This window comes from Manis pentadactyla, chromosome 9 (genome assembly GCF_030020395.1).
Source record: "Manis pentadactyla isolate mManPen7 chromosome 9, mManPen7.hap1, whole genome shotgun sequence".
NCBI lineage: Eukaryota > Metazoa > Chordata > Mammalia > Pholidota > Manidae > Manis > Manis pentadactyla.
The window spans coordinates 24132821-24158638 of record NC_080027.1 but is presented as its reverse complement, the minus strand read 5'-3'; the positions used below and the strand labels follow the sequence as shown (position 1 = coordinate 24158638).

Genomic DNA, 25818 nt, shown 5'->3' with positions numbered 1-25818 from the left:
CCTGCCTGGCCATCTCTTCATCCTATGAATCCAGATCACATGTTCTTCTCCTGTGGGACCTTCTGTGACACCTGCCCAAGTCAGAGAGCACCTCTCTTTTGTGCCTCCCTTTTCCCCCCTGCACACACCTCCATGGTCATATATGACATACTTCATTACCCGTCTCTATGGTAGCTCTGAGTTCTGGGTTGTACCACGAGGATAGGGCCTCTGTTTTACTTGTGCTTAGAGCTCTGTCTCTCAGGCATTGGTGCGCACACTTGACACTTGCTATTTCCTTGTTGGGTTGGAGGACGGAAGCAGTGCTGCACTCAGCCCAAAGGTATTCGACTTGCAAATAACTTGAAAAAAGAAGAAGGGGATTAAGTTTCAAAATCTGGGAGTAGAGTTTGAAGAGTCCCCCCTGTAAGTTTGGAGAGAGCCTTAAGAGAGCTCTAAAGGCCATCCTGCAAAGGTCTGAAGCATGAAAGATTCTGCCTAGCTTTCTCAGGGGCAGTCATGAAACTGATTCGCATGCCCTCTGAACTCCACACCCTTCACAGTGATGACTTTAACACTTACATGCCACAGGCTGGCCTTTGCTTAGCCTTCTCACTTGAGCATGTTTGGCCCTGAACTTGACTTTGGTGTTGGACTTCAGTAACATTTGTCTAGATTTTATCTGAAATTCTGTAGCCTAGTTTGGGTCTCTCTGGTACTTATTTCCATTGATTCTGAGGCTTCCCCTTCCATAATGAATTGAGTGTGCAACTACTGTCAGACTTTACTGTACTTTGCCACAGTGGCCTATTTACTTTCTGCATCCTCCCCCACCCCCCTTAGCCTTTTCAGTACATCAGCGAAGGCACCATGGCCAACTCTTGTGCCTGGCACTTAAGGTGTGAGCAGTCTTATTAGATTTAAAAAAAATGAATCTGTATTCAGAGGGTTATTTTTTGCATAGAGGTTTTAAATCACAGTTTAATGTCTGTGCATTTTAAATACCACTGACAGATGCCTCATGTAGAGCTTTTGGTTGGAAAATAGTACGTTAGCATGGGAAATTTTACACAAATGAAAACTAAAGGGGAGACAGCTCTTGCACATATGTTTCTTTCTTAACTCCTCTGCGAGGTGCCATTCTCATCTCAGCTTTATGAAGGAGGAAACTGAGGATCTTGAGAAATTTAATCACTGGCTGGAGGTCAGACAACTGGTTAGTGACAGAGTCAGACCTTGACCCACGCCTGTCTCCAGATTTTATGACATGACATCATCTGGTAATTAGTGAGGTGACACAGCTTAAATTGGTCAGAAGCCATCCATCAATAGGACAAGGATACTATATAAAGGAATCCAATGTGTGGTCATTTTTATAAGGTCTTGCTTAAAAGCAAAAGGTGCAATAAAAGGCTTTCCCCTCCTCCATCTGTGATGCAGCTTCCTGCAACTTTGCATGACTTGTAATCCTTAAAACAGGTCGTGTACTTACAAAGGAGGCTTAATTCTACAGGTAAAACTCACATACACGCAAGAGAATCCGGTTTTGAGATCTCATTCAGTACTGTTAAGTTCATTCTGCAGCTGTTTATGAGGAGTCCATCTTGTGCCAGGGGCGGTACGTGAAGCCCTGGGGGTGCCCCTGTGGGGCTGGGAGAGCCAGACATCCTCCCGCCCTCGAAGACTTACCCTCTGGTATTTTACTTACTGTACCTGAATAACTTGATCTTAAAAAAATAACTTTAAATTTCCCATGGTTATAGAGTAGTTGTCTGTGCTGTTCCTTTTATATTTATATCGCATTTGTCCATTATGTGCTATTTGATGTCATGTAGCCAACACTTGTTGGAAGATCTCCTGTCTTCTTAATACGGATGTGATGACTACACGGCCTGTGACCTTAGATACATTACACGGGAAAATTGCTGTATAGCCTGTAATGCCTTAGCCGTGGTGCCCGAGTTTGTTTGGGAAGTCTCGTGGGGGAGTGACTAATCCTGCTGGGGGAGGGAGGAAAGGAAGGGGCTAAGTCGCCGTATGGTGGGAGCTGGCCCAACCATTAAGTTCATTGAGTGGTAGCTCAAGATTCTGTATTTGATCACAAAATATAAACTGCAACTGTCATTTACTATTCACATGTTAATTTCAAGGGATAACGGAATGAAACTTTGCTAAGTGGTACCCAGCAGAGTATACCATCAGTATTCATGGATTCAACATCAGTGGCTTTAATTATTCAATAACTACTTTAAGGGTGCCTGATAGGAGCGATAGGAGCAGTTCCTGATTTTGCTGAGAATCCACATTTAATCACGTGGCTTCAGAATGCTATGTTGGAAGCAAAGAATTCATAGAGGGAGTGAGTCTAGCTGACTGCCTGCCCAGCAGTCACAGCTGAACTTGGCCGTGTTGTTCTCTGTACCATCTTGAGCCATCTTATACTCAGGCAGAGTCCTGATCGTTTTGTTACAAAAGACCCCATTTGAAATATTAAACCTTGAAAGTCAGTTAACTGGTGCTGGAAGAGGATGCAGAAAAATATCTTTTCTCAGAAACATGATAGAAATAGAAGAATCTGTAACAGCATCTGAGACTTGGCTATTAGTTCAGAATATCCATTCTCTTTATGAATGTTGGCGTCTGATAGATACAGAGAATTTGGATTGGGACTGTACCGAAGCCTAAGAATATGCTGTAATAGCCATGACAAATAATGCTCTAAACTTCAAAATGCTTTTAGATTTTCTTGCACTTTGACAATCCACACTGTATCCACAGACTGTAAAAGTGTCCATAATGTAGTAGATGCTCAATAAGTATTTGTTGACTGGAATTTTAAAAAAGTTTTTGGATATTAAAATGTTAAGACTCATCACACACATTATGTATCTGTGTTTTTTCTTTAAGGATCTATTCCCAACGATTTGTATTGGGCCATAGAGCTTTACTTTAAATTAAGTTATGATTTTGTTTAGTTAAATTTTAGATCTCTTGTTACCTACAGGGTATTTTTTCCTTCTGGGAAGAGATTTGTGTTAGAGATGAGATATACTTGTTCCTGTTAGGACAGACAGCACTAATGCTTTAAAATGCTGGCCAATGTGACTAGACCGATTGTAAAAGAAATTTGAAGGAGGAAAATAAGATGAAATGTTTCAAAATAGTGACACCTGTTAACTCACATTCCATGGCTAATGTGCATATTTCCTTTATGGTTCCTCTCTCCCTGCAAACATCTTCCCTTCAGGTCCCTCCGCCCTTATCAGAACAAAGTAGTAAGAAGTAATTTTTTTCAAGCCAAATGTGACAGAACACACATCAGCATTCAGGAATGAGGTTTTTGCAGTAGGTAATAGTGTAATTGGTTTTGCCAGCAGCAGAATGTACAATCCTATTAGAGATGGGGAAAGGAGAAGTATCACCTTAATTTACCTCCAGGCTATAGAGCAATAACTTGGGGCGCCTAGGGCTGCCTGTGTAAAGATCCTTTAATCATACAGTAAAAACATTTTTAGACTGCTGTCTGCTTTAGATGAGGGAAGACTCTCCTAAGTTAATAAATGAAGTTCATCCAGCAGACAGGCTGGCAATGATGATATGCTATTCTTAATCTTTGTCAACTTTTAATCTGTTAAGGAAATTTAGCAGGCCAGAATGAGCTCGGTGTCCCCCCTACCTTCCCTGTGTTCTTTGCAAAAAAATTGGAATGTGGCCTTTGGATGGGGCTGATCCTTGGCAAGAAGGAATTGTTCCAAAATTAAGGGAAGTCCGTTTCATTCCACAACCTTCAGACAGAAGCTGCTTTCTATTGTCTTGTACCTTTGGGAGTGAACTCATTATTGTAGCCATCAAACTAGAAAGTCTTCAGCTGGGGATATTTCTCATGTTTGCTTTCTGGCTGTGTGGGGAATGTGATCCTTAATTAGTTGAGTATGTAAAGTATTGCAGAGAATTTCCCAGGCACACTTTGCTTTGTCGTCTAGGTCAGCAAATGCAATTCTGTTTTAATTGTGGCTGAGCTATTGTCTCAGACTGGTATTCCTAGAGTGCCTTTTACCAATTAATGGTAAAGGACTACTGGGAAATCATGTTGTCTTGTGGAAGCCTGTAAATAGCAATGCCCTAATAGGCTGTCTATTAATAGTTATACAAAGTCAAGGACCTAATGCCACTAAATGGCAGTATTCATGTGTGGAAGACTTCTAGTAACTACTTGAAGGAATTTCACCAGTCGGTTTTGTATGTGAGAGTGTAAGTGTGTGTGTGTGTGTATGTGCATGTGCATGTGCACAGGTGTGTTTTCTTCCTGTCTCGCTCTCTCCTCTTTGTCTTTCTGGTGGGTTCTTGTCTAATACAAATTCCTATTTTCTGTCAACTCTATGATTGATTGGGTTCAGGGAAACAACACGTGCCAGTCGTTGCCTTTGAACCTGCACTTCAGATGTGTGGTTTTTTATTTCCTCTCCTGCCTCTTGGCTTATCATCAATTCTAGCAGTGAATTTTGACATGTGCAAATTAATAATCATTCAGTCAAAATGAATATGGTGACCTTTGTGCCCACATGATATACTAAAAGGGGAAGGATGTAGTGCTCATGAACTCGAGGAGCTTAGAATTTAATGAGAAGCAAAAATGTGTGCTTTTGTGTCTGTGTATATATTTCCAACTGTCTCTAGTAGTGTGTCAACTTATTACAGTTTAATGTAACCGCATGCTTTTTACATTTGCATGTGATATACTCCTGAGGATAATAGTTAATTTTATGGAAGACAGAATTAAGAATTAAAATGACCTCTCTAGGCTGGGAAGCTGGGCCAAGAGCAGGGCAAGGAAGTATGACAGGGATAATAATAAATCTTCAGTTGAGGTTCAAAAATGTGGCTGTAGAAATGCAGGGGGATGGAAATATGGCCCAGCAAGCAGTTCACTTGAAAAATACCTTGGTGTTGTAGGTGACCAAAACCTGGAGATGAAGCAGGGTCTGAAGTAGTTTTGTTTCCAAGGAGCCTAATGCAGCCTCTAAGGACAGCAGTAGACAGATGTGTGTTTTTAATGAACCAGTTCTCCGGTACTCTGAGCAGGTGACATGTCTCAGGACTCTTGCATTATGGGCTATTTTCAGACTGACTATCTTCTAGGAGGAGATGAACAGTATGGGAAACAATGGGTAAGAGCCATCTCATTGGGGAGACGTCTGAAGACATCTTGGAATGCTGCCTCCAGAGAAGAAAAAATAGAGGAGATAGATGCATTCATTGTTTTAAGATGTGTGGTGGTATAGAAGAGGCTGAATTTCTATTCTGTGCTGTTTCAATGGTTAGAAATCGTAGGCAAGCAAATATATCATCTGGATTTAAGAAGAACTTTCTAATGATCACAACTGCCTACTGGTAGAGTAGAAAGGCTCTGGGAAGTAGTGAGTTCGTGACTATCAGGGACCTCAGCCCCCGACGAGAAGGATGCTAGAAGCTGAGGTCTGCCATAGATGGATGTTTGGATTTGATGATCATGTTGTACTTAACATGTTGCAGTTCTCAAGATCTGCCACATGGACTTGAAAACAAAGCTTGATTCTATCACTTATTAATAATGTGACATTGAAAAGTTCAAATTTTATACCTGTTTTCTCATCTTTGAAATGGTTTTAATACAGTGCCTAGAGGTACAGTGTAGTAAGCATTCAGTAAAAGGTAGTTGTGATTACTCTAACTTTACATACCCACGCTTCCTTCTTTGCTTAATCTGAGAAGTGAGCTTAAGTCTGTGAAATCCTGATGTGGTGCTCAGCTCACATGTCCTTGGTATTATTAGCCAGGGTTTCATTCTTCGCTGAACCTCAAGCAGTTTGTATCAAGAAGTATGGCAACCCAAACAAGTTCCAATCTGCTTTGCTTGGTTCTGCCCACAGAACTTGGAACTAATACTTGTTCTTGCATTTTAGGAAAATATCTGATTATAAAACACATATTGCCTTATAAAACAATAGCAATAACAATAATAATACTACAAGCAATAACTGCTAACATTTAATGAGTGCTTATTATGTGCCAGGCACCAGGCTAAAGCATCTTACATCGTAAACTGTCCATTTTTCCTACCATAATCATTGTAATAGGTGAATTAAACACACTGTCTTCTTTGAACCTCAAGTAAGGTTATGAAGTGCCATCCCTATTTTCTAGCTAAGGAAACAGAGTTGTTACTTGCAACAAGGGTACATCACTAATAAATGATAGCAATAAAATTAGGATTTTCATTGTCCTTTCTGACTCAAGAATCAGTCCTTTATAATGAGTTCATCAGCCATTTTCCACCTTTTTTGGCTATGATCCTCTATAAGAAATACATTTAAATACCTTTTTTTTTTTTATCACAACACACTCCCTGTACTTGTTCCCTTGCAGACGTGCTGTTCTCTCATTCTCACACACGTTTTACAAAACACTATCCTTGTTACACATAACACACTCTGATTTTTCGGTTCTGTTGTATACTCCACTTAAAGAAAACACACAGGTCAGACCTGGTAAATTGATTTCACACCTTCCCGTGTGATCATTACTAATTATAATTTAAAAAATAATGCACACTTGTTCTTTCTCTTCCTGTAGGCATAAAAATTCTATACATTGGATAAATTAAAGTACTCACTTATGTAAAAGGATTTGCTTCGTACTCTTTTTAGATGGTCCCATAAACAGTGTCATTTCATAATGGCAGAGATTATGGGAAGGAGAAGCACATTATATGAATCATGTCCAAATGAGTTACTGCTATCATCTGAATTAAAACAGATACATTGTTCCAAATCAGAGTCCTAAGCGACTAGAATATTTCCATCAGAGATGTGAATTATTATGTAACGGAAGCTAAATAGCTGTAGTTTTTCATTTTAGAACAGCCATTGCTGTCAGATCCAGATCATACACAAAAGCCAAGTTTGCCATGAAAAATAGTGTGAGAGCCAGAGGGCCACACAGCTTGCATGAACGATCCAGACTTCTTGGGAGGTGAGTGCGTAGACCTGGGCACTGAGGGAACAGGTCTAACTTATTTTACTGAGTTTTTTTCCCACCTGTCTCTTTTGGATGCTTCCCAGTGACTACGCCTGTTTGCTTAAGGGGCATTTGAAACCTTTCTGGTCTCTGCTCAGGGCTTGGGTCTGATAGCAGAAACAGAAGTAAGGTATTCCAAACGTCCATTGGTTGCAAACAACAGTTACTCAGGAGTTTAATATTGGTTCTCTGCAGGAAGTCACGCAAATGGCTTATTAGCTCTACCCACTAAAAATAAAGCATTCTTATAGCTGATTTAAAAATCCTGTCTTGGCCATGCCTTTGAAACATTCTTTAAACTGGTTATGATATAACTGGTAAATATATTACACTTTTGCCTCCCCTTTCTCTTTTTACACAGACAGTTATCCTGGTGGGCTTTGATTTTCCTGCGAAGACTTACCTGTTGGCATGCTCCCTGGCAGGACATTTCTGTGAATGGCTGCAGTTCAGGAACAATTCCCTCTCAGCCCATACACATACCCTGAGTGGTAATCCGTGGCACACAGAAGATGTATAAGACATTGGTCCCCTTTAAGACACTCATTGCAATCTAGTGTGTTAAATGCCATAATATTGGATAGATATAAACAGAGCAGTGACATTAGTGGCCAAGTCTGTTTGGGGGGGTTAATGGCGTCACAAAGCAAGAAGTGCTCAATTTGTGTCTTAAGGTTGGGGAGGGGTGGTTCCTCCAGGCAGACTGAAATGACATGGAGCAGTCCTGGCGTCTGGAGTATCCAGGTGGACGACGGGACAGGGAGTTGGGGGGAGGTTGGAGAAAAGAGTAGGAGCATCCCTGAGACAGCCGTGGGTGTCTACTGGAAGTCATCCAGTTCCACTTGCTTCTTCCCTTGAATCCACTGTGGATGCTGCACATCCATCAGATCATATACAGGCCAGATTTTTCTGAGCAATGGCTCTCAGGTGTCTGCCGAGGAGAATGGCTCTGGCTGGCTCTCCCTCTGTAATTGTCCTTAGACTTGCCGAGGATGTCCGTTGGAGACTGAGCAGACATTACTCTGATTCATGACTTCGCGTGTCTGTTTACATCTCTGGTATCAACTGCTGATCGTGCAGCAGACGAGTGTCGGAGGAGCTGCAGCGGAAAGCTCAAGTGTGCCTCTGGGGTGTTCACCTCCCTCTCTGGGCCGTCTCCGCCCTGGGCTGAGGTCGCAGAGCTGGACCTACTGCAGCTCTGCATGGGTTACCTGAGGACTGTGCCAACTGGTGGGAAGCCTAGATTTTCTCAGCTGGGCTTCCTGCCTTTTTAAAATTAAACTTTGCTTTTAGCAGTTCTTCCCATTTTCACTCTTCTGGGGCAGACTAGGTACTTTCTGTTTTTGTATGTTTGGTTGGCTTTTTGTTTGGGGGTTTATTTTTATTTTTATTTTTGCCTTTCAACTCCTTGCCACATGTTGGACACTGTTCATGGGTATAACAAATTATTATAATTCTCAGCTGGGCTCTCCTGTAGTCATCAAAACTCTATTGAAAGCAGAAAAATCACTCACTCATTAAACAAACATTATTGTTCAGGTACTTTGTGCACAGATGTGTGCTTTGTAGGTGCTGGGTCTGTGTTAATTAAGACAGCATCCTCTGCTTTGGGAGGTGTTATAATCTACCAAGGGAGACAGGCAATCCTATAATGAAGGTAACATGCAATGAAACCCTCCCCTCAGAAAGACAGGACAATATTTCTATGGCTATAGAGCATGCCTAAGATTTTGAACAGGCAGCTGGTCAGAAGTGACCCTAAAACCAAAAATTCCCCATGCACCATACAGTCCAGAATAACCTCTTGAACTCCAGAGCTAACCTCTGCACTTTCTCTTAACACCACATTTCTCAATTTGTTCCTTTCTGTTGCAACCTTCCATTGGTACCTGGAATTTCACCTCTGTTGGACTCCAAAATGTGGTTGCATGCAAGGAGGAAGGTGATGCAATGATTTCCAGGAGAACCAGGGGGCCCTCCTTTCTGACCATTTGTCCTTTTTTTTCTTTGATCCTAACTTTTCCATATTGTCTGACCAAGGAACAATCCAATGTTTAACCTGGAGCTGCATATGTTGACTGATACCCCCCAAATACGAGTCTCACATGTTTTTATTTCAATGAAACAACTCTCCTTTGGAAAACGGATGTGTATCAATCATGTGCACACACTGTCTATACCTAGCACCAGAGCCCTTCACTTGAGCCATTCACACCTGTTTTAAACAGTATATGTAGCATACTGTAATTTTTCATATTATCTTCAACTTTCACAGTAATACAGATGTCACACTATTAGCATCTTTTTTTTAAAAGAGATCTTAAAATAGTTGTTTCTGAGTCTATGCATTATTACTTGCATCATGCTATGGGCAGTGTCTAAATTAATGTTCTTAGAAAGAGGAGAAAAATCAACATGGTTTTTCATTTTCGTCTTGAGGTATATCTTAGCAATTTGTTCACAAATCTCTAATTCGTTCTAAAAAACCTAACATCACCTCTACCTCTATTGCTATTTATACAGCTTAGAATCACTAAGCGCATTTAAATATAGACATTTGAAAGAGCTTTCCTATCTGCAGCATAAAAACAGCATGATAACAACAGACTGGTCTTCTAGGGGCATATTTTCCCCTCTTTTACCTTTTGACTGCAAGTCCACAGTTACATATTTACCAAAAATGGAAGCCTTATTCGTATGCTCACCGATTTTAAAGACTGTAACTAGATGAGGATTCTTCTTTTTGTTTTCCTGTCAAAACCTGGACTAACGGAGGGACTTAGTATTTCTCTGTGTCCTGGCAGCACCTCTGGTACTGTGCACAGAGCAAGTGGGCACATTTCATCTCAGTTATGGATAGAAGATGAATACAGGGCAGTGTGCATGTGTCAGAGGTCAGAGCCACTTAATAGGATAAGTGAGAATGAAAATTGGAAAACAATCTGAGAAATCTATAGAAGATGAGGACAGAAGAAACTCAATTAGAGAAAACCATACACTTTCCTCCTTCTGGGCCCCCGTTTCTTCTGCTTTTGTAGCTGCTTATTTGGTTATAAATAGGAAAGCAAGAGAGTTTATTGTTTCCATTGTGAAGAAAGGTAGGGCGGTTTCAAGGATTTAATTCATGTGCACTAATGCTTATGTATAGTCCCTATGACCTAGTCATCCTGACTTAATTACCAAAGTATGGCATTGTCTAAGTGATTTTGATAACACTGGTCGAAGGAAAAAGCAATTTAGTGAGATTTAACCTAAAAGGATGACAGAAAGCTGAAGGTCTGTAGGGTAGTTTTCCCACGGTAAGCTTTTCTAAACTTGTCATAATAAACAGTTAGGAGTTTTAGGTCACACAGGAAAAAGACAACAACATTGCTAAACTTAGACCCCGATCCATCTTCCTTTGTCTGGACTGTGTTTCACTTCCATCACCTCGAATGTGCTTTGCCGAGGGAGTAAGTCCAGCTATTTTGGTGTATCATCTGCAGTTATCTGGGCAACCTCAGTAAAAAATATTTCCTCGGTAACCATCGAATCCGCTGTGAAAGTCAGAGAGCATGCGCTTGAGTAAAGAACAGTGAGCTGTATGCTTTCACCATTTTATTAGGAAGTTAAAAGAAGGCTGCGGCTTCTTGGCCAGGTGGTCGGTAGTTTTGTATCTGGGTAGATCCGGCTCTCCTTACAGTGTTCATATTCTGATAGGGGAGAAGTCCAACAAAAGAGAAAGTGTTCCCTTCGCGTTGCAGAAAAAGTTACCCAGAAAGGAAAATTTCCGCAGAGTTTCAGAGAGAGAAGTTCCAGTGGACCACTTCGATTTAAGAGCGGACTCTGTACCATCCCGCGTTGCTTACCGAGTAGACGCATGTGCTTGTGTGACTAAGTGAGTGCACCTAACACTCCAAAGCGTTGGCCCCAGTCGTTTCCTTGTAGGGAATCTCTTCAACTTACTGAAAGTGAAAAGGCTTGGAAGTGCAAGTCCAAATGAAAAGTCTAAGATAGCTGGTCTGCTCAGAGACTCTCATACACTCGGTGCTTAGTTAGAGTTGGTAGTAAATCATTTTAAATATGGGATTAAAGTAGGACTAATATCTGACAGTATATTCACCTGGAAGTGTTCTTATTTGAAGAGCTAGACATCATGTTTGACATGTCACTTAAAAAATCCATAGCATTTCTCAAGGCTGGAGAATTTGGTTTTGTGGGCAAATTTTAATTTCATTAAAGTTATGCCTCACGTACACAGGATCTTTCTTTTCAGTACCACCTCTCTGTCAACAATGTTTTGTCTTGCCAAGAATCATGGCAGTTTGTCCTTGAAATGGTTAAAATACGAGAAATGGTTTAAAGATTTTTATTTATAAGGTGAACTGTTATCTCTGTATATGGTAAATTATAATATATATATATATATACATATACATATTTTTTTCCCAATAATAATACAAATCTTATGAAGTTTTAGTTAACAAATATGATCAGAATCTGCTGGTGGGCATATAATTGGCACAGCCTTTCTGGAAGACAGTTGTTAAGGGCTTTTGAAAAGGTACATCACTTCAACACATGTACATCCTAAAGAAATAATAGAACCAAAGATATAGTTACAAGGTTTTATCTAAGCATGAGTTGTAGTAGTGAAAAACAAAATATAATCTTAAAAATTGCCTACCAAGAGGGGCTTCATTAAATAAATGGTAAACCTCATAAAAGTATTTCAGCAAATATTTTTTGAGCATCTAGTGTGTACTAGCTGCTCCTCTAGGATATAAAACAATGATGTAACAGGGAAAATTCATGCATATAAGGAGTTTATGTTTTATTGTGTTAGTAGGCTAGAGTGTAAATGGGCATTACTACGCAGTCATTAAAAGTGAATCATATCGAACTATAAATATTGATGTGGAAAGATGTTCAGTACACAATGGTAATTGAGGATCTACAATTACAGAGAAATATGCTGCTTTGGGGGTGACAATAATATGGAACAAAGGAAATACACCAAGGATATTAATAGTTATTTTCTGGGCTATGAGATGATGAGTGGGGTGTTTTTTTTTCACCTTTTTTACTGCATATTTTCTTCTATAACAGTCTTAAAATGTTTTAAGCACAAAGATTTTCCTAGTTTTGAATCCAAATGCTCTAAACCTTCCTGCTAGACCAAAGGTTCCATCCTCTCTTCTTTCCTCCATCCCCCTTCTTCCCTCCCTCCAATCTGCCCATCTATCACTGAAATATGGGAATAGAAAATAATATTTCAGCATCCCTAAGATAACTATTCCTTTGCCTATCACTGCTATCACAAAACATTTCTGGATAGTGAACCAAAATCTATTTCTTCTTCTAAAGAAACAGAACCCAGCTAATTACTGGCCCTTTATGTAATAACCTCCATGTTTTCAGACACTTAACAAAACGACTGCTTGACTCTGGTTCATATATTGCCTGAGAGCATTTTTTCTGTTGCTTTAGATATCAACCTTCCTTTTTGTTCAGCTCTGTGGATCCGTGTCATTTACTGCATATGGTGGGTATGCAGATTAGCACATATCTCAGAAAGGATTTGAGGCTGGGAATTAGCTGGGTGACAAGAAAGAAAAAGAACTGAACGCAAGCTGGATGTGTTCTAACAGCCCGATACTCAGTCTGCCTCCTGTTCTCAGGCTCTTGGTGCCTGGTGCCAGCTACACATACTAGGATTGCTGTAGAGAGAAAACAGGTATACATTTTAGTCCATTCAAAACTGGCCCTGGGAAGTATGTTTTGAAGAAAATCAAGTACCAAGTTATGTTCACTGAGCCTACAGAACCACGCAGCCAGGCAGGCGTTGGAGCAGACAGCTGAGTTTTAGAATTCCTGGGTCCCAAACAGACAAGGAGCCCTGTCCATTTTCATTAACTCCAAATAAAAGTGTGAATTCAGCCTGCAACCCTTGGCCTTCATCTTATTTGCAGCACTCTAGTTTGCAGCCTTGTGAAGTAATGCAGAATGAAGGCGACTTGCGTTTCAGTACATAATTGTTCCCAACAACTGTGTTTTGAGTTTTTCTTTTTCTGCAAAGATGAAAGATGTTTAATCAATAGGAGTTGGCATGAAGAGGAGGGAACAAAGTAGAACAATAGTGTCCAGGGTGGTTGCAAATCCATGGATGAGAGCCCACAGAGCCGTGCTGGTGTTTTATCTTGGAGCCCAGAGGCATCAATTCCAACCGCCTGCAGTGTGTAACTATGAGCAGTGCATCATTCAAGGGCATGATAAAATCAGCCAATGTCTTCATCAAGCTTTGTCTTTGCTTCAGGTCTGAAGGATATTACCATGACGCCATCTGCATTCCAGTAGCAAAAGGACAACCCAAAACTGGCCATAGTTTTAAAGAGAATTTGTCTTACGAAATAGGATAATCCACAGATGGAGAATTGAATTTCAGAGCCAGTTGACTATTAGTTCTACGTATGTATTAGAGAAATCTAAAATCAATGGCAAGCTCAATTTACTCCTTTTTTTTTTCCTAGTGATCACATGATAACAAAATGTCTAGTTGACTTTAGTTTGTTTTTTGTTTGTTGTGTAGTGTTGCTATTTGTCAAGGTGCTTGTCTGTGAAGAGCTAGATATCTCAACTTGCCCAAATTTACCAAATGCTATCTTTTATTTGTTTATTCAACATTTATAGTGTTCCAAATAGCCATACACAATCCTAGGACAGAGGAATAAAGACAGAATGGTCCCTACCCATAGGGAGCTCACAGGAGAATGATAGAAGGGCAAAAATGAGGTGCTAAGAGAAAGGTGGAAGGGTAAGTCCCCTGGGGAGACTGAGTGAGAGGTGCTTGCTCTCTGAATCAGAAACCTTGCTGACACTTGAGAACAGAGAAGGCAGTTTGGGGTGGCAGGGACTGGAGGAGCAGAAGAGCGATGGATATATAAGGAAGGTTCAAGCTTCTGGCATGCCTGGTCTAAAACCAATCCAACATCTGAGAGTCTTCTGAGAGGATAGAAAAATGGCTTCAGAATGCTATACTGCTAGCAACTTTTAGAAATTGAGTGAAGTAATGAAACTATTGAATTTCCTATTACCAAAGAGCTGATACCAACCCACTGTGAGGAGTGCACAGGCATGGAATTGCCTTCTTTGCATGGTAATGGACACATGTGGCTAGATCAGCGGGCAGCTCCTGCAATGAAAAGAGGATATGACTCCCATTCGGTGTTCCAGATTCTAGGCCTGACTTTGCCACTTGATTGGCTGGGAGATTCACTTGAAGTCCCCAGTTTAAAAAGCACATTGAAGAATATATTTAAATATATTTAATTTTGAATATGTGATGTAAGGTATATGAAAGTCTATGCCTATATAGTATGTATGCACTAAAATATATGGGGAGCCTTGGAAGCATCTAAGTTAACTCTCCACCCATTTTGGCCCATCCCCTTTCAGCTGCATCATGTATTTTAGACTGGAAGCAAATACAGGTAGGACCGCAGGGCTGCACGGAGTGACTCTGGTTGGGCGTATGAGGATAAAACCGCTATTCTTCCTTATGACCACACTCTGCTCAGAACAATGATCCCTGTTAAGGCATTAAGAACCTATTACAAGTCCAGGGCTGAATAGGAAATGCAAGAAAAATAGCATCTGTGTGTTCCTTGCTGAAGGCAGGCAAGGGTTAGCTAATAGTGGTTATGGAGCCCATGAAGGAAATTCCACCTGCTCTCAGAGGTAAATGTAGTAAGAGTTTTGATTCTTGAAGAAATAAGCAACTTAGAAATGCACCTGGGTGTTAACATTGAGGGAGGCTGGGTAAAGGGTGCATGGACATTTCTTTGCACCTTCCTGTAAATCAATAATTACTTCAAAATTAAAAGTTAACAAAATTTTAAATGCACTGAGTTGGGAGTTCAGATTTTGACCGATGAGAAATAACAAATATATGTGTACGAATAGACTTTCTTAAGGGCTTCTACAACAAACATGCCAACACAGTACCTTTGGCCTTGTCTTTTTTTTTTTTCTTTAATGGCCTCAGAATCTATAACGCGTATCTCAGAGTGGTTTTCATCCTGTTATAAGCACATGATCCCCAGAGCGTATTCTGAACCATCTATTGACAGGTTGTTTTAGAACTATTCTGGGTGTTTGGGTGTGATTCTTTGGGGGCAAGATGTCATTTGAGACCTGGGATGCGGCATATGGGGATATGGCTGAAAAGTAGATGGGGATGGGGGGTAACCTAGCCTGTAGAAGTCATTTGATTCTGAATAACTCCATACACTTGTTCCTTTTATCTCAAATATTTAGAAATTATTCAATGAGAACAATATACATATACTTTCCTAATATTTGTGAATAAAAAAGAGCAGTTATAGCTAACATGTGCTTCATGCTGTGGTCACAAAGTTCCAGTTCAAGCTGTGCACAGTCCTGCAGCATTATCAGTCAATCAGTCAATCCTGTGTGTGTATCAGCTTATGCAATTAAATATTAAGATGCCCAAAGATTTCTGGTCTGCTACTGCCTTTTTTATACAGCAAGTAAAGATGAAATGGGAAAAGAAAATTTTAATAAACATAAGCATGTATCTCAACAATAAAGAGTAAAAAAATTCCAAGTACATTTCAAATAAATGTGGCATTTCACAAATGTCAGCCTAAAATCTGAGCATCTCAATTGAAACCACTTTGAGCATTTCCATGATAGGAAAAAATGTAAGGGATAAGGTGCATCCCTGTCTGGGATGTTCCACCTGTGCCCTTTCCACTGAACAGCAGCACCTGGAATATGCTAGAAGCTCATGTGGATTTTTTTTTTGAAGTATGGTTGATACACAGTCTTATGTTGTTTCAAATATACAGCACAGTGCTTCAAGAGTTGCCCACATTATTAAATCCTCACCCCAACTAATATAGTTACTATCTGTCAACGTAGGGCCATGCTACAGAATCATTGGCTGCATTCTTCATGCTGTACTGTCATCCGTGTGAACAACTTATATTATGAATGTAAATTTTTGTGCCCCTTTATCCCTCTCACCCTCCCTGCTTACCTACCCCAGCTCCTACCCCATGGTAACTACCAGTCACTTCTCAGTGTCCCCGAGTCTGCTGCTATTTTGTTCATTTTGTTTTGTCTCGTTTTTAGATTCCACAAATAAGTGATATCATATGGTACTTGTGTTTCTCTGCCTGGCTTATTTCACTGAAAATAATTCGCTGTAGGTCCACAGATCTTGTCACAAATGGCAGGCTTTCTTTCTTTCATATGGCTGAATAATATTCCGTTGTGGATATGTACCACATCTTCCTTATCCACTCATCTATTGATGGAAAGTTAGGTTACTTCTATATCTTGGCTATTGTAAATAATGTGGCAGTAAACGTAGGGGTGCATATATCTTTTTGAATCCCCAACTTTCCCTTCTAACTGCTTCTATTTGGAGAGGTTATGATCATCTATGTAGAAAACCCTATATAATTTGTAAAAACTGTTACAACTAGTGAGTTTTAACAAGGTTGCAGAATATAAGATCAACATACACAATCAATCATATTTCATGTACTGACACTATTCGCAAACAGTTGAAATTGAAATTAAAATAATGTCATTACAGTAGCATGAAAAATATGAAATACATAGGGATAAGTTTGACAAAAGATGTGCGAGATAGCATTCTGAAGGTATAGAAGGCATTGCTTAGAGAAATAAAAGAAGACATAAATAAATGGAGAGATACACCATTTTCATGGATCAGTAGACTCTAAGTTGTTGAAATGCCAGTTTTTTTTCAAAATGATCTATAGAGTCAACACAGTCCCAGTTAAAAATTCCTAGGAAGTCTTTCTAAATTTTATATGGATCCTAACCCTGATCCTACAATTCACAAGGAAACACAAGTTATCTGAAATAGCTAAAAATCTCTGAAAAAGAGGAGCAAAATACTAATATGTATACTTCCTGATTTCAAAACTTATGAAGCTACATTAATTAAGACAATGTGATACTGATGCAAATATAGACAAAGAGATCAATGGAACAGAATGCCAAGTCCAGAAATAGACTCACATGCATGATCAGTTGATCTTTGACAAAGATGTAAAGGCAGTTCAATGGAGGAAAGATAATCTTTTCAACAAATAGAGCTGGGACAATGAAAATCTACATACAGAAAAGTAAATGAACTTAGAGCCATACCTTGCACCATATACAAATATCAACTAACAGCTGTTCATAGATATAAAACTTAAGACTATTAAATTCTAGAAAAAAATGGCGGAGAATATCTTTGTGAGCTTGGGGCAAAGATTTCTTAGATATATGTTATTTATGAGAATATGATTTATGAAAGAAAAATGGATAAATTGAATATCATCAAAATGAACTATTTCTCTTCTTGAAGATATTAAGAGAATGCAAAACAAGATACAAGCTAGTGAAATTATTTGTAAATCACAATTCTGATAAAGAATACATACATATACACACACATAATAATAGAGAAACAAGCACCCCAATCTTAAAAATGGATGAACAATTTGAACATTTAACCACGTAAGATATGCAGATTGAAAATAAAAATTTTCAAGGTGCTCAATATCATTAGGAAAAGGCAAAATAAAACTGTAACCTATGAATACATATCCACTGGAATATCAAAAATTAAGGCAACTGGCTGTGCCAAATACACCACAAGTGAGATGTGGAGCAATGTAGGCTTCACATTTACTGTTAGTAGGAATGTAAAGTAGTACATGCACCTGCTATGACATACTTATTATACTCTTAGGTACTCACTCAAGAGTAATGAAAGTACTTAACACACAAAACTTGTGTATGCATGTTCTTACAACTTTATTTGTAATATGATAAAACTTCTAGCAACCTAGATATCCATCAACAACTCAATGGTTAAGAAAATCATGATAGACCCATATAATCAAATAATAATCAAAAATAAAAGGAGTGCTGCATTGTTACATACTCAACAGCATGGAGGACTCAAAATAATCTGAGTGAAATAAGTCAGACAAAAAGTATATACTTTATAATTCCATATCTATAAAATTCTAGAAAATGCTAAATCTATAGTGACAGAAAGCTAATCTAGTTGCCTGAGGGTGGGGAGGATTGGGAAACATTCTTAATTTGGATTAAAAATGGGAAGGAGAATGCTTTTGGGGATGATGGTTCTATTTGTTATCTCGACTATGATAATGGTTTCATGGGTATCAAAACCTACCAGATTGTTTACTTGTCATATGCATAGTTTACTGTATGTCAGTTATACCTCAATTTTTACAAAAAGTAATAATGCATTGAAGTTGTCTCAAAGATAAGGGCTCATGACACATGATTTTTGCTATCCTTGGGCTACCTCAAAAGTGAGTTGTTACTTGATAGAAAAGGTCATGTGGATTTACATTTTCAGTTGTGACCATATGGATTGTAATTGGCTACAAGAGCATAGTAGGAAGCAAAGAAATGCTATCACTGGTTGTATTAATGTGGTTACTAAGGAGCATTGGATGAACCTTGTAATTATCAACACATTTCAGAGTCATTCTTTCCCTTTTGTCCTTAAGTTTTTGGATCATAAGACTAATATCTGAACACTGTGTTCCAAGATATTCATTCACACTTCTAATTAGTGAGTAAATACAGCCACAGACATATTTTATTTTAGTGAGAGAGAATTCTAATTTCTAGAGGACATGTCTGATCTTTCATTAAAAAATAGAGTAAAATTCTACCCGTATATTTTAATTGGTATTAGTGGATACCTTTAATCCAAGGCTTTCTCAAAATCACTTAATGACCAAAGCCTGTGATATACCATCTTCAAGTTCAACAGGTGCAAGTAAGAGTATTAAGTGACTTTCAGGGATCATAGAGCAATTCTCTGTGTGTGTGTATGTGCATGTTCATGCTTGTGTGTAAAGTGGGCCATCAGGCAAGGTGCAAACAAACCTGATCCCTTCTGGTTCTGGATTCTTTGCCCTTCCCAGTATATCAGTCTAAGTTGGATGACATAAGTAGTCTTGGCTGTTGGCTGCACAGTTATCCCCTCGGTGCAGATCTTCTCATTAGAGACTTGTCTTCTCAGCAAGATGGCTAGTCCCCTGAAGATAGAGATCCTCTCATTTACCTCTGTTCCTCCAGTGTCCAATACAAGGTCCAATAGATGCTTCTGAATTGAACTGACAGGCCTCATGCAAGAGCTGCTTTCTGGCATCTTTAGAGCATTTTATGCAAACTATAGTCTGCATGTGAGAGCCTGCCTGCCAATTCTTTGTCACTTTGCCATAGACTGCTTGATTTCATGTCACTTGGCCATCCTCTGACTTGAAGAGCTGCAGTTCCCCTGGTTAGCAGGAAGCCCCCATGTCTGCATGGCGCCTCATAGCTGTGAGCGCTGTGTGTGCCTTGGTGTCTGTGACAGGCCTGTGCACTGCTTACGCCTGGCCAGGTCTCCAGCCCTCAGAGCCTTGATGTCATGTTGACATGGTACCCTGTCTCAGCCTAGTTTATAAGGCTGCCTGTTATTCATTCAGTCTGTGGACACATAGCATTATGTCTATAACCATGTTCTACTCTTCCTGTCTTTCTTCCCAACCCATTATTTGGTATCTACTCTTCTAATGCCATGTCAGCATTTCTGTTCTGACTTGTAGGTATCATTCATGAGTCTACAGAAACTCATTGTAGTTAACATATTTCTACTGAAAATATTTAAGATTTTCCTTTGTCACATGGCATAACACTATGCACTTCTTTGTATGAATAACTTTGGAGGTGAAACTTCATGAATTGGGTTATCTCCCTTTGCATAGTTTACCTGTTCTGAATTTTAAGCAAGTTTGAGTATTTCAGCCTGTTCCTGGGAGATGCTCTGCCCCCTCCCAGGCCCTGGCATCTTACCTGTGCAGGCCGCATGTACCCAACACAGTCAACAGGCTGACAGGAGCATGGCAGATAGAGGATTCAGGCCAGAGGCCTGTTCCTGATTCCTTCCATGGGTGTATTTTAGGCATAACGATTTATATGCATTACATGCCTTTTGTGAGTATTCTGACTCCTTTTAGGGTTTTTATAAGCTGAGCCCCAGAGTCTTCCATCACCAAGGAAAGTGCTTAAGAGTCCCTGTAGTCAAGTTTCTGTAGCCTGGGGATTGGGGTGAGGGCTGTAAAGATATTCAAGAGCCCTGTGCTTTTGGCTTTTCTGCAGACATCTGATTTCCCTTGTGGCATTTGTTTCAGCCATGAAATGGGAAAGTGGGAGGGAGCGGATAGGGCATTTTTCTGGTCTTAAATTAGAATGATTGTCCATGAGTGTCTCTCGAAGTGGCTCAGAGTTCATTTAGGGTCCTCTGTCGTGTTCTTAAGGGGGCTCGAGCTCATTCAGGAAGTGTTGGTATGGCTCCTTCTCTGATTCTCTTGGAATGACTGTGATATTTGATTTTCAGGGGAACATTATGAAGGAGGCTTCCGTCTCTGCATGCAAAGTGTTTTCCATCCTCGCAGGCAAAGAAACATTTGAAAGTTCTTCTTCATTTTTATGAATGAACAAATAAAATAGTTTACCTTGGGATATCTCTTTGTTGCATGGAAAGTCAATTCAATATCCAATCAAATGGAGAGCTTGACTTGGTAGCTTGCTAATGTCCCGTGCAACTTGGAAAGTGTTTGCATGTCTGCCCCACTCTCTTCCCTTTGCCCCTTATTGTCTCTTCTGTGTGTGTGTTAAGATATGTCTATCCCCAAATAAATCAAATAAAGTCTTTGTGAATGTAATTATGTTCTCAAACTATAGAAGAACAATTTAATATAGTTTTGCAGAAGATAATTTTCTTTTGTCAAGAGAAGAAACATCTTAATTTAATCTCATATTATGGACTTTTTTTTTTCCCATATACTAAGATGGCTAAGTGTAGCCCTCCTGAATTTGGGATGGCTTGCTCACACTCTCCCATTTTTGCTGAGCAGTCACCGTCTCTCTATTCTCTCTTAGGGGTCATCTCTACGGCAGACATTCTTGATCGAGAGACAGCGGGGTCATACTGGCTGACAGTGTACGCCACAGATCGGGGCGTTGTGCCACTCTATTCCTCCATTGAGGTCTACATTGAAATTGAAGATGTGAATGACAATGCCCCGCTGACCTCGGATCCTATTTATTACCCTGTCATCATGGAAAACTCCCCAAAGGATGTATCTGTCATTCAGATCCAGGCCGAGGATCCTGATTCTAGTTCCAATGAGAAACTGACATACAGAATTACAAGTGGCAATCCTCAGAATTTTTTCACCATCAATACCAAAACAGGTAAGGGAATGCTCATAATGACTTCGAAAATTGGTACTACGGTTTTCAAATCCATCGGCCTGACGCTTGTTTATATTATTTTATGTATCCCATGTTTTTTACCTTATTGTGTGGAGAACAGCATCCTCCTTTTCGGGCATAGTTTCTGAACAGGTGAGTGATCTACCTGTCTTGTTGGAATGTTTTAATTTCAGCTGATACCCAGGTGAAGTGAGCTAATGGATATTGGAGGCTTTTAGAGAAAGCCTTATATTTGCTTTACTCACAGTAATAAAAAGCAGCTCAGAGGGCTACTGCCCCCTCTCTCTTTCCTGAGAGAGAGTCATCAGCCCCTGCTGGGTTCTATGGGTGAGTTGGCCATATGACACTTCTACTTCGGTAGCTACTCCTTTGCTTGACCTTAGTTCAGCTTCTTGTAAACGATTTTCTTAAAGCCTTAAGTTTAAGCCCCAGTTGCTTTGTCTTTCCTGTGTTACCATCAGTGAAAGTGTCGATGTTTATAAGAACTTCCAGTTTCTCTATCTTTCCCTAAAATATATGGAATTTTACATTTTTGGTGTTTTGCTCTAAAAGTCTCTAGAGAGTGTTCTGAAAACTCATTTGTTGACTAAGGATCAGAAAGGGTAAGTGTGAAGGTTGGCTGGATGCGTTCTGAGACAACTATACACACTGGAAAAAGGCTTTACCAAGGAGACCTCAGAGGACCCTTGCTTTCTTGTGATTTACCTTTTTGAAACCTGAACAAGGGAATCCAGTACACCATGAGAGCTGCGATGGGTAGAGTGTGAATATATTGAAATTTAGGAAAGTATGAAAAAGATGCTATTAGCGTTTCACTCCGGGCAAGTGAATTCATACTGATCAAATGTTAGACTAGGTTGATGCCAGTTGGTGGGCGCATACTCGGCTTCCCTAACAAACTACTGACAGGGCTGATAGGTTGTTTTCTTCTGCCTGTTGTTGATAGAGTAGAAACATACAGCTAAGCACAAATGTTTTATAAATGTCAGATTCCCGTTAACATAATTAGAAGAGAATGCCAAGTTGTTTGTGAAACTACCAATTTTTCTCCAATTATGGGTTAATCAGATTTTAGCATTGGAAGAGCATTGATTGAGGATTTGACTTGCCCTTCATTATTAGACAGAGTGGTCATCAGCTGTCCATGTCTGACTGAGGCCTGCTTGGCACTGAAGGAGAAGACTCAAAGGTTCAGAGCCCTTCACAGCCCTTCTGAATCCTGTTAAGTAGGACACTGTCCCCATGCATCTGAGGATCCCCTGGGCTGTGCTGAGAAGCCCCTCCTGATTTACTTTCTCACGATAGCAAAGAGCTTTGTGGATATGGTGCAGAGAAATGGATTCAGATACTTAAGAAAATATATATAGAGAGAGAGCAAAGACCCAAAAAGGTCACGGTAAAGAAGCTGATGGAACAGACATCCTCACGTTTACCAGCTCCTTTGGAATCTGAAACACCCCTGGTCAGGTCTGTGCCTTCAGTCTTGATTCCGTTGCCACTTGAGTCATTAACTATGAGTCCCACGTTCTCTTTTTGATAAGTTAAAAGACTGCAGAAGGGCAGTTTCAGTTGCTCTTTTTCTCCACTTATGACTGAAAAGAAAGAGTAAATGTCACAGGGAAGAATTTGGGTGGGATGTGAAGAGTATAGCCTGCACATTATGTGCAGAGGAGAATGTGTAGAATCATGTAACAAAAGCTGTCTTGTACACATCAATTTTAAAAGTTTGCACATGAGTTTTCAGAAAATCCTGTGTCACCACAGTTTGGCCCATGTTGCATCATAAGAGCCTTAATCATATTTATAATTTCTCTGTCTTTGCCATCGATTTTTAAAAAGCATTTGTGCCAGGAATGACATTTTGGACTAATTTCTCTAATTGTTTAAAAGAAATATGTAGCATACATTATAATTCTCAAGAGTCAAGATAAGAAAACACTGGATTTTGCCCATCTATGGATTCACTCGCCAAGCATTCATTGTGCCCACTGGTTTCAAACAAAATCCATTAAATAGAGTTATGAACTTAAGATATGGTCCAAGTCTTTCAGGCACCCAAAGATATGTGAAATTAACAAAACAGCAAATACTGGTGATACAGTGAGAGTGTGGTAACTGATTATGGTAGAAGATTTCACTCAGTGTGAGGCTGGTGAAGATGGTGGTCAGAGAGTACTTCATGGAAAAGGTAGCACTTGGGGATTAGAAGTTTCGGTTTGCACATCTTTGCTCTCTGTTTCCTGACTGGGAAACACCATCGACCACAGCAGGGGAAACATAGCCTAAATCAGACTCTCTAGGCCTCAGCAATTTTGTGAATCTGGGCAAGTTACGGAACCAGTCTGACCTTCAGTTCTTAGTGAGAAAGGATTGTTGCAAGGAGTATAGGAGTCCCAGTGTGTGAAATGCTTAGCACAGTGCCTGGCACAGTGAAACTCGGCAGCCGAAGTCGATAGCCCATCCTGACTTCCTTAACTCCGACTGCAGCCACATTATTTAATCTCCCGGTGGACCTCAGATTTGTACCTGAAAAATGAAAGTGGCCTTGCTTACTCCACAGGGGTTTCAGGAACACTGAATGTCATAATGTGTTTTAAAGCTGTTAGTAAACTACGAAGCTCTATCTATACTAATCATATTATTAGTCTGTCTGTTTCTATTGAGATTTGCAGAACCACAAGCCCAGTGTAATTCTTGTTAAGCTTGTTGCTCTAAGTATAATGCTGCCTATGGAACCATCGTCAGCCAGCTCAACACACTCTCTAAAGAGACACTTTAATTTTTGGCATTTCTTCCTGTCTCTCTATAAAGTCATTTGCCTGAAACAGTTATGTTCATGGAACATTTTTGAGTAACGGAGCAGGAGGTGTACCTAACCAGTATATTTAGGACTGATTTATGTTTTAGATTTTTTTCAACTGGATGTGGACTCCTGTCAGCTGACCTTTCTTTATTCCTTCCTCTGTGGTAGAGCTGAAATGTATAGAGTTTTGTTTTGTTTTGGCAACGTGCTATGTAATAAATAAAGATTAAAATGATTTATGCAAACCCAAATAATGTCAATACTTATGGTCCACAGCTTGCAGCAGATAACAGATGTCCTGGACCCAGGAAGGGAGAGAGATTTCTCTATTCTCTTCTTGAAAAATATGTTTGTTTGTTTTTTTCCTATCAGACCTAAACTCACATAGAATCAGTAGTCTGTGGGCCTTCTTCAGTAATTTCTGGGGCTTTAGAAGAAAAACAAAAGCTATATTGCTCTGCAGTCCTCTCTGGCCTGTACAGAGAACTCTTGATTAATTCCAGGCCGAGCAGTTGAACTCAATCAAATGTAGCTTCTTTGCACATGCGTGCCCCAGCTCGTCAGTAACTGGAGCCCTGTCCACGTGTTCTAAGGCAACAGACTGGTGTTCGTTCGCCTCTGTGGGTGAGCAGGAGCTCAGAGGCTTCTGTCTAACACTTGTCACAAAACTGAAGCTGATTGGTCATTGGTCATCCCCGCTGCCCTGGGGAGCAGGTGTGGGAAGTTCAGAATATTTCTTTTAGACGTGTCTATAGCATGGAACCACTTACTGTGGTTCCAGCATGCCCGCATTTAGTAGATTTCAGAAAGTGTTACTTGTTCCTGTTAATCATCCTGTATCCGCCACTAGAACAGAGTTTCTGTGAGTGGCAAGAATATGAGTTGCAAGTTGAGATTTGCAGAACCACACTGAAACTCGGCAACCGATGTTGATACCCCATCTTTAAGGGAGGCATACTTTGAAAGGCAGCAAGGTCTTTTCTCACTGGTTGGTCTGTAGTGCTGGAACCTTCCATTAAGTTTAACAAAGTGGATTGTGCACTGCTATGTCCTGTTGCTGTTCTAGACCCCCGGTGTAGGCAGAATGGGTGATACAACAGGAGTATAAGACAATTTCTGCTTTCAGGAAATTTAGTCTCATGGGAGAAATAGGGCCATCGCACATCCACTGTGCTTTAGCAAGAATGTAAAGCAGTTTATAAAAAAATTAAATGGTCAAACTCTGTGGAATATCAGCTGTGAACAGAGTAACCATTCAGAGGGGGGCTGGGGCAAGGGCTTCCCAGACTTAAAGTGGGTCCAAGAAGAGGAATCCATCAGCAGAGAGAGAAGCCAGAAAGCCATCCAGGGAATGTGAACAAATTGAATTGACCTTGAAAGGCCATTCTTTGCTTCTTGAGCTAGTTTGAGAGACATTATACCATTAGAATAAGAATTTTAAATGACTTAAAAATGTCTGGAGTATTGTAAACTATTGGAAGTTGCAAATATGCACATCTCTTTTCTTTTGCTTTTTGGTTTGGTGATGTTTACATTTTAAAATATCTTGGGTTTTAGGTCCTTCTTCTGAGAAGCCTACTGAAAATAATTATTTTAGAGGGACAAAGCATACATAAGAGGGATTCCTTTATTCTTTCCTTTGCCAC

At 39.9% G+C, this 25818-nt stretch overlaps 1 protein-coding gene across 8 annotated transcripts in view; it reads left to right on the top strand.

Moving 5' to 3' along the window:
* FAT3 (FAT atypical cadherin 3) overlaps window positions 1-25818 on the top strand; it is a 603349-nt gene that overhangs the window by 244532 nt on the left and 332999 nt on the right. For all 8 annotated transcript variants that reach the window (XM_036923269.2, XM_036923272.2, XM_036923270.2 and 5 more), the window contains exon 3: window positions 21034-21348. In XM_036923269.2, the coding sequence (XP_036779164.2) occupies window positions 21034-21348 (315 nt within the window). The remainder of the gene's footprint in view (window positions 1-21033; window positions 21349-25818) is intronic.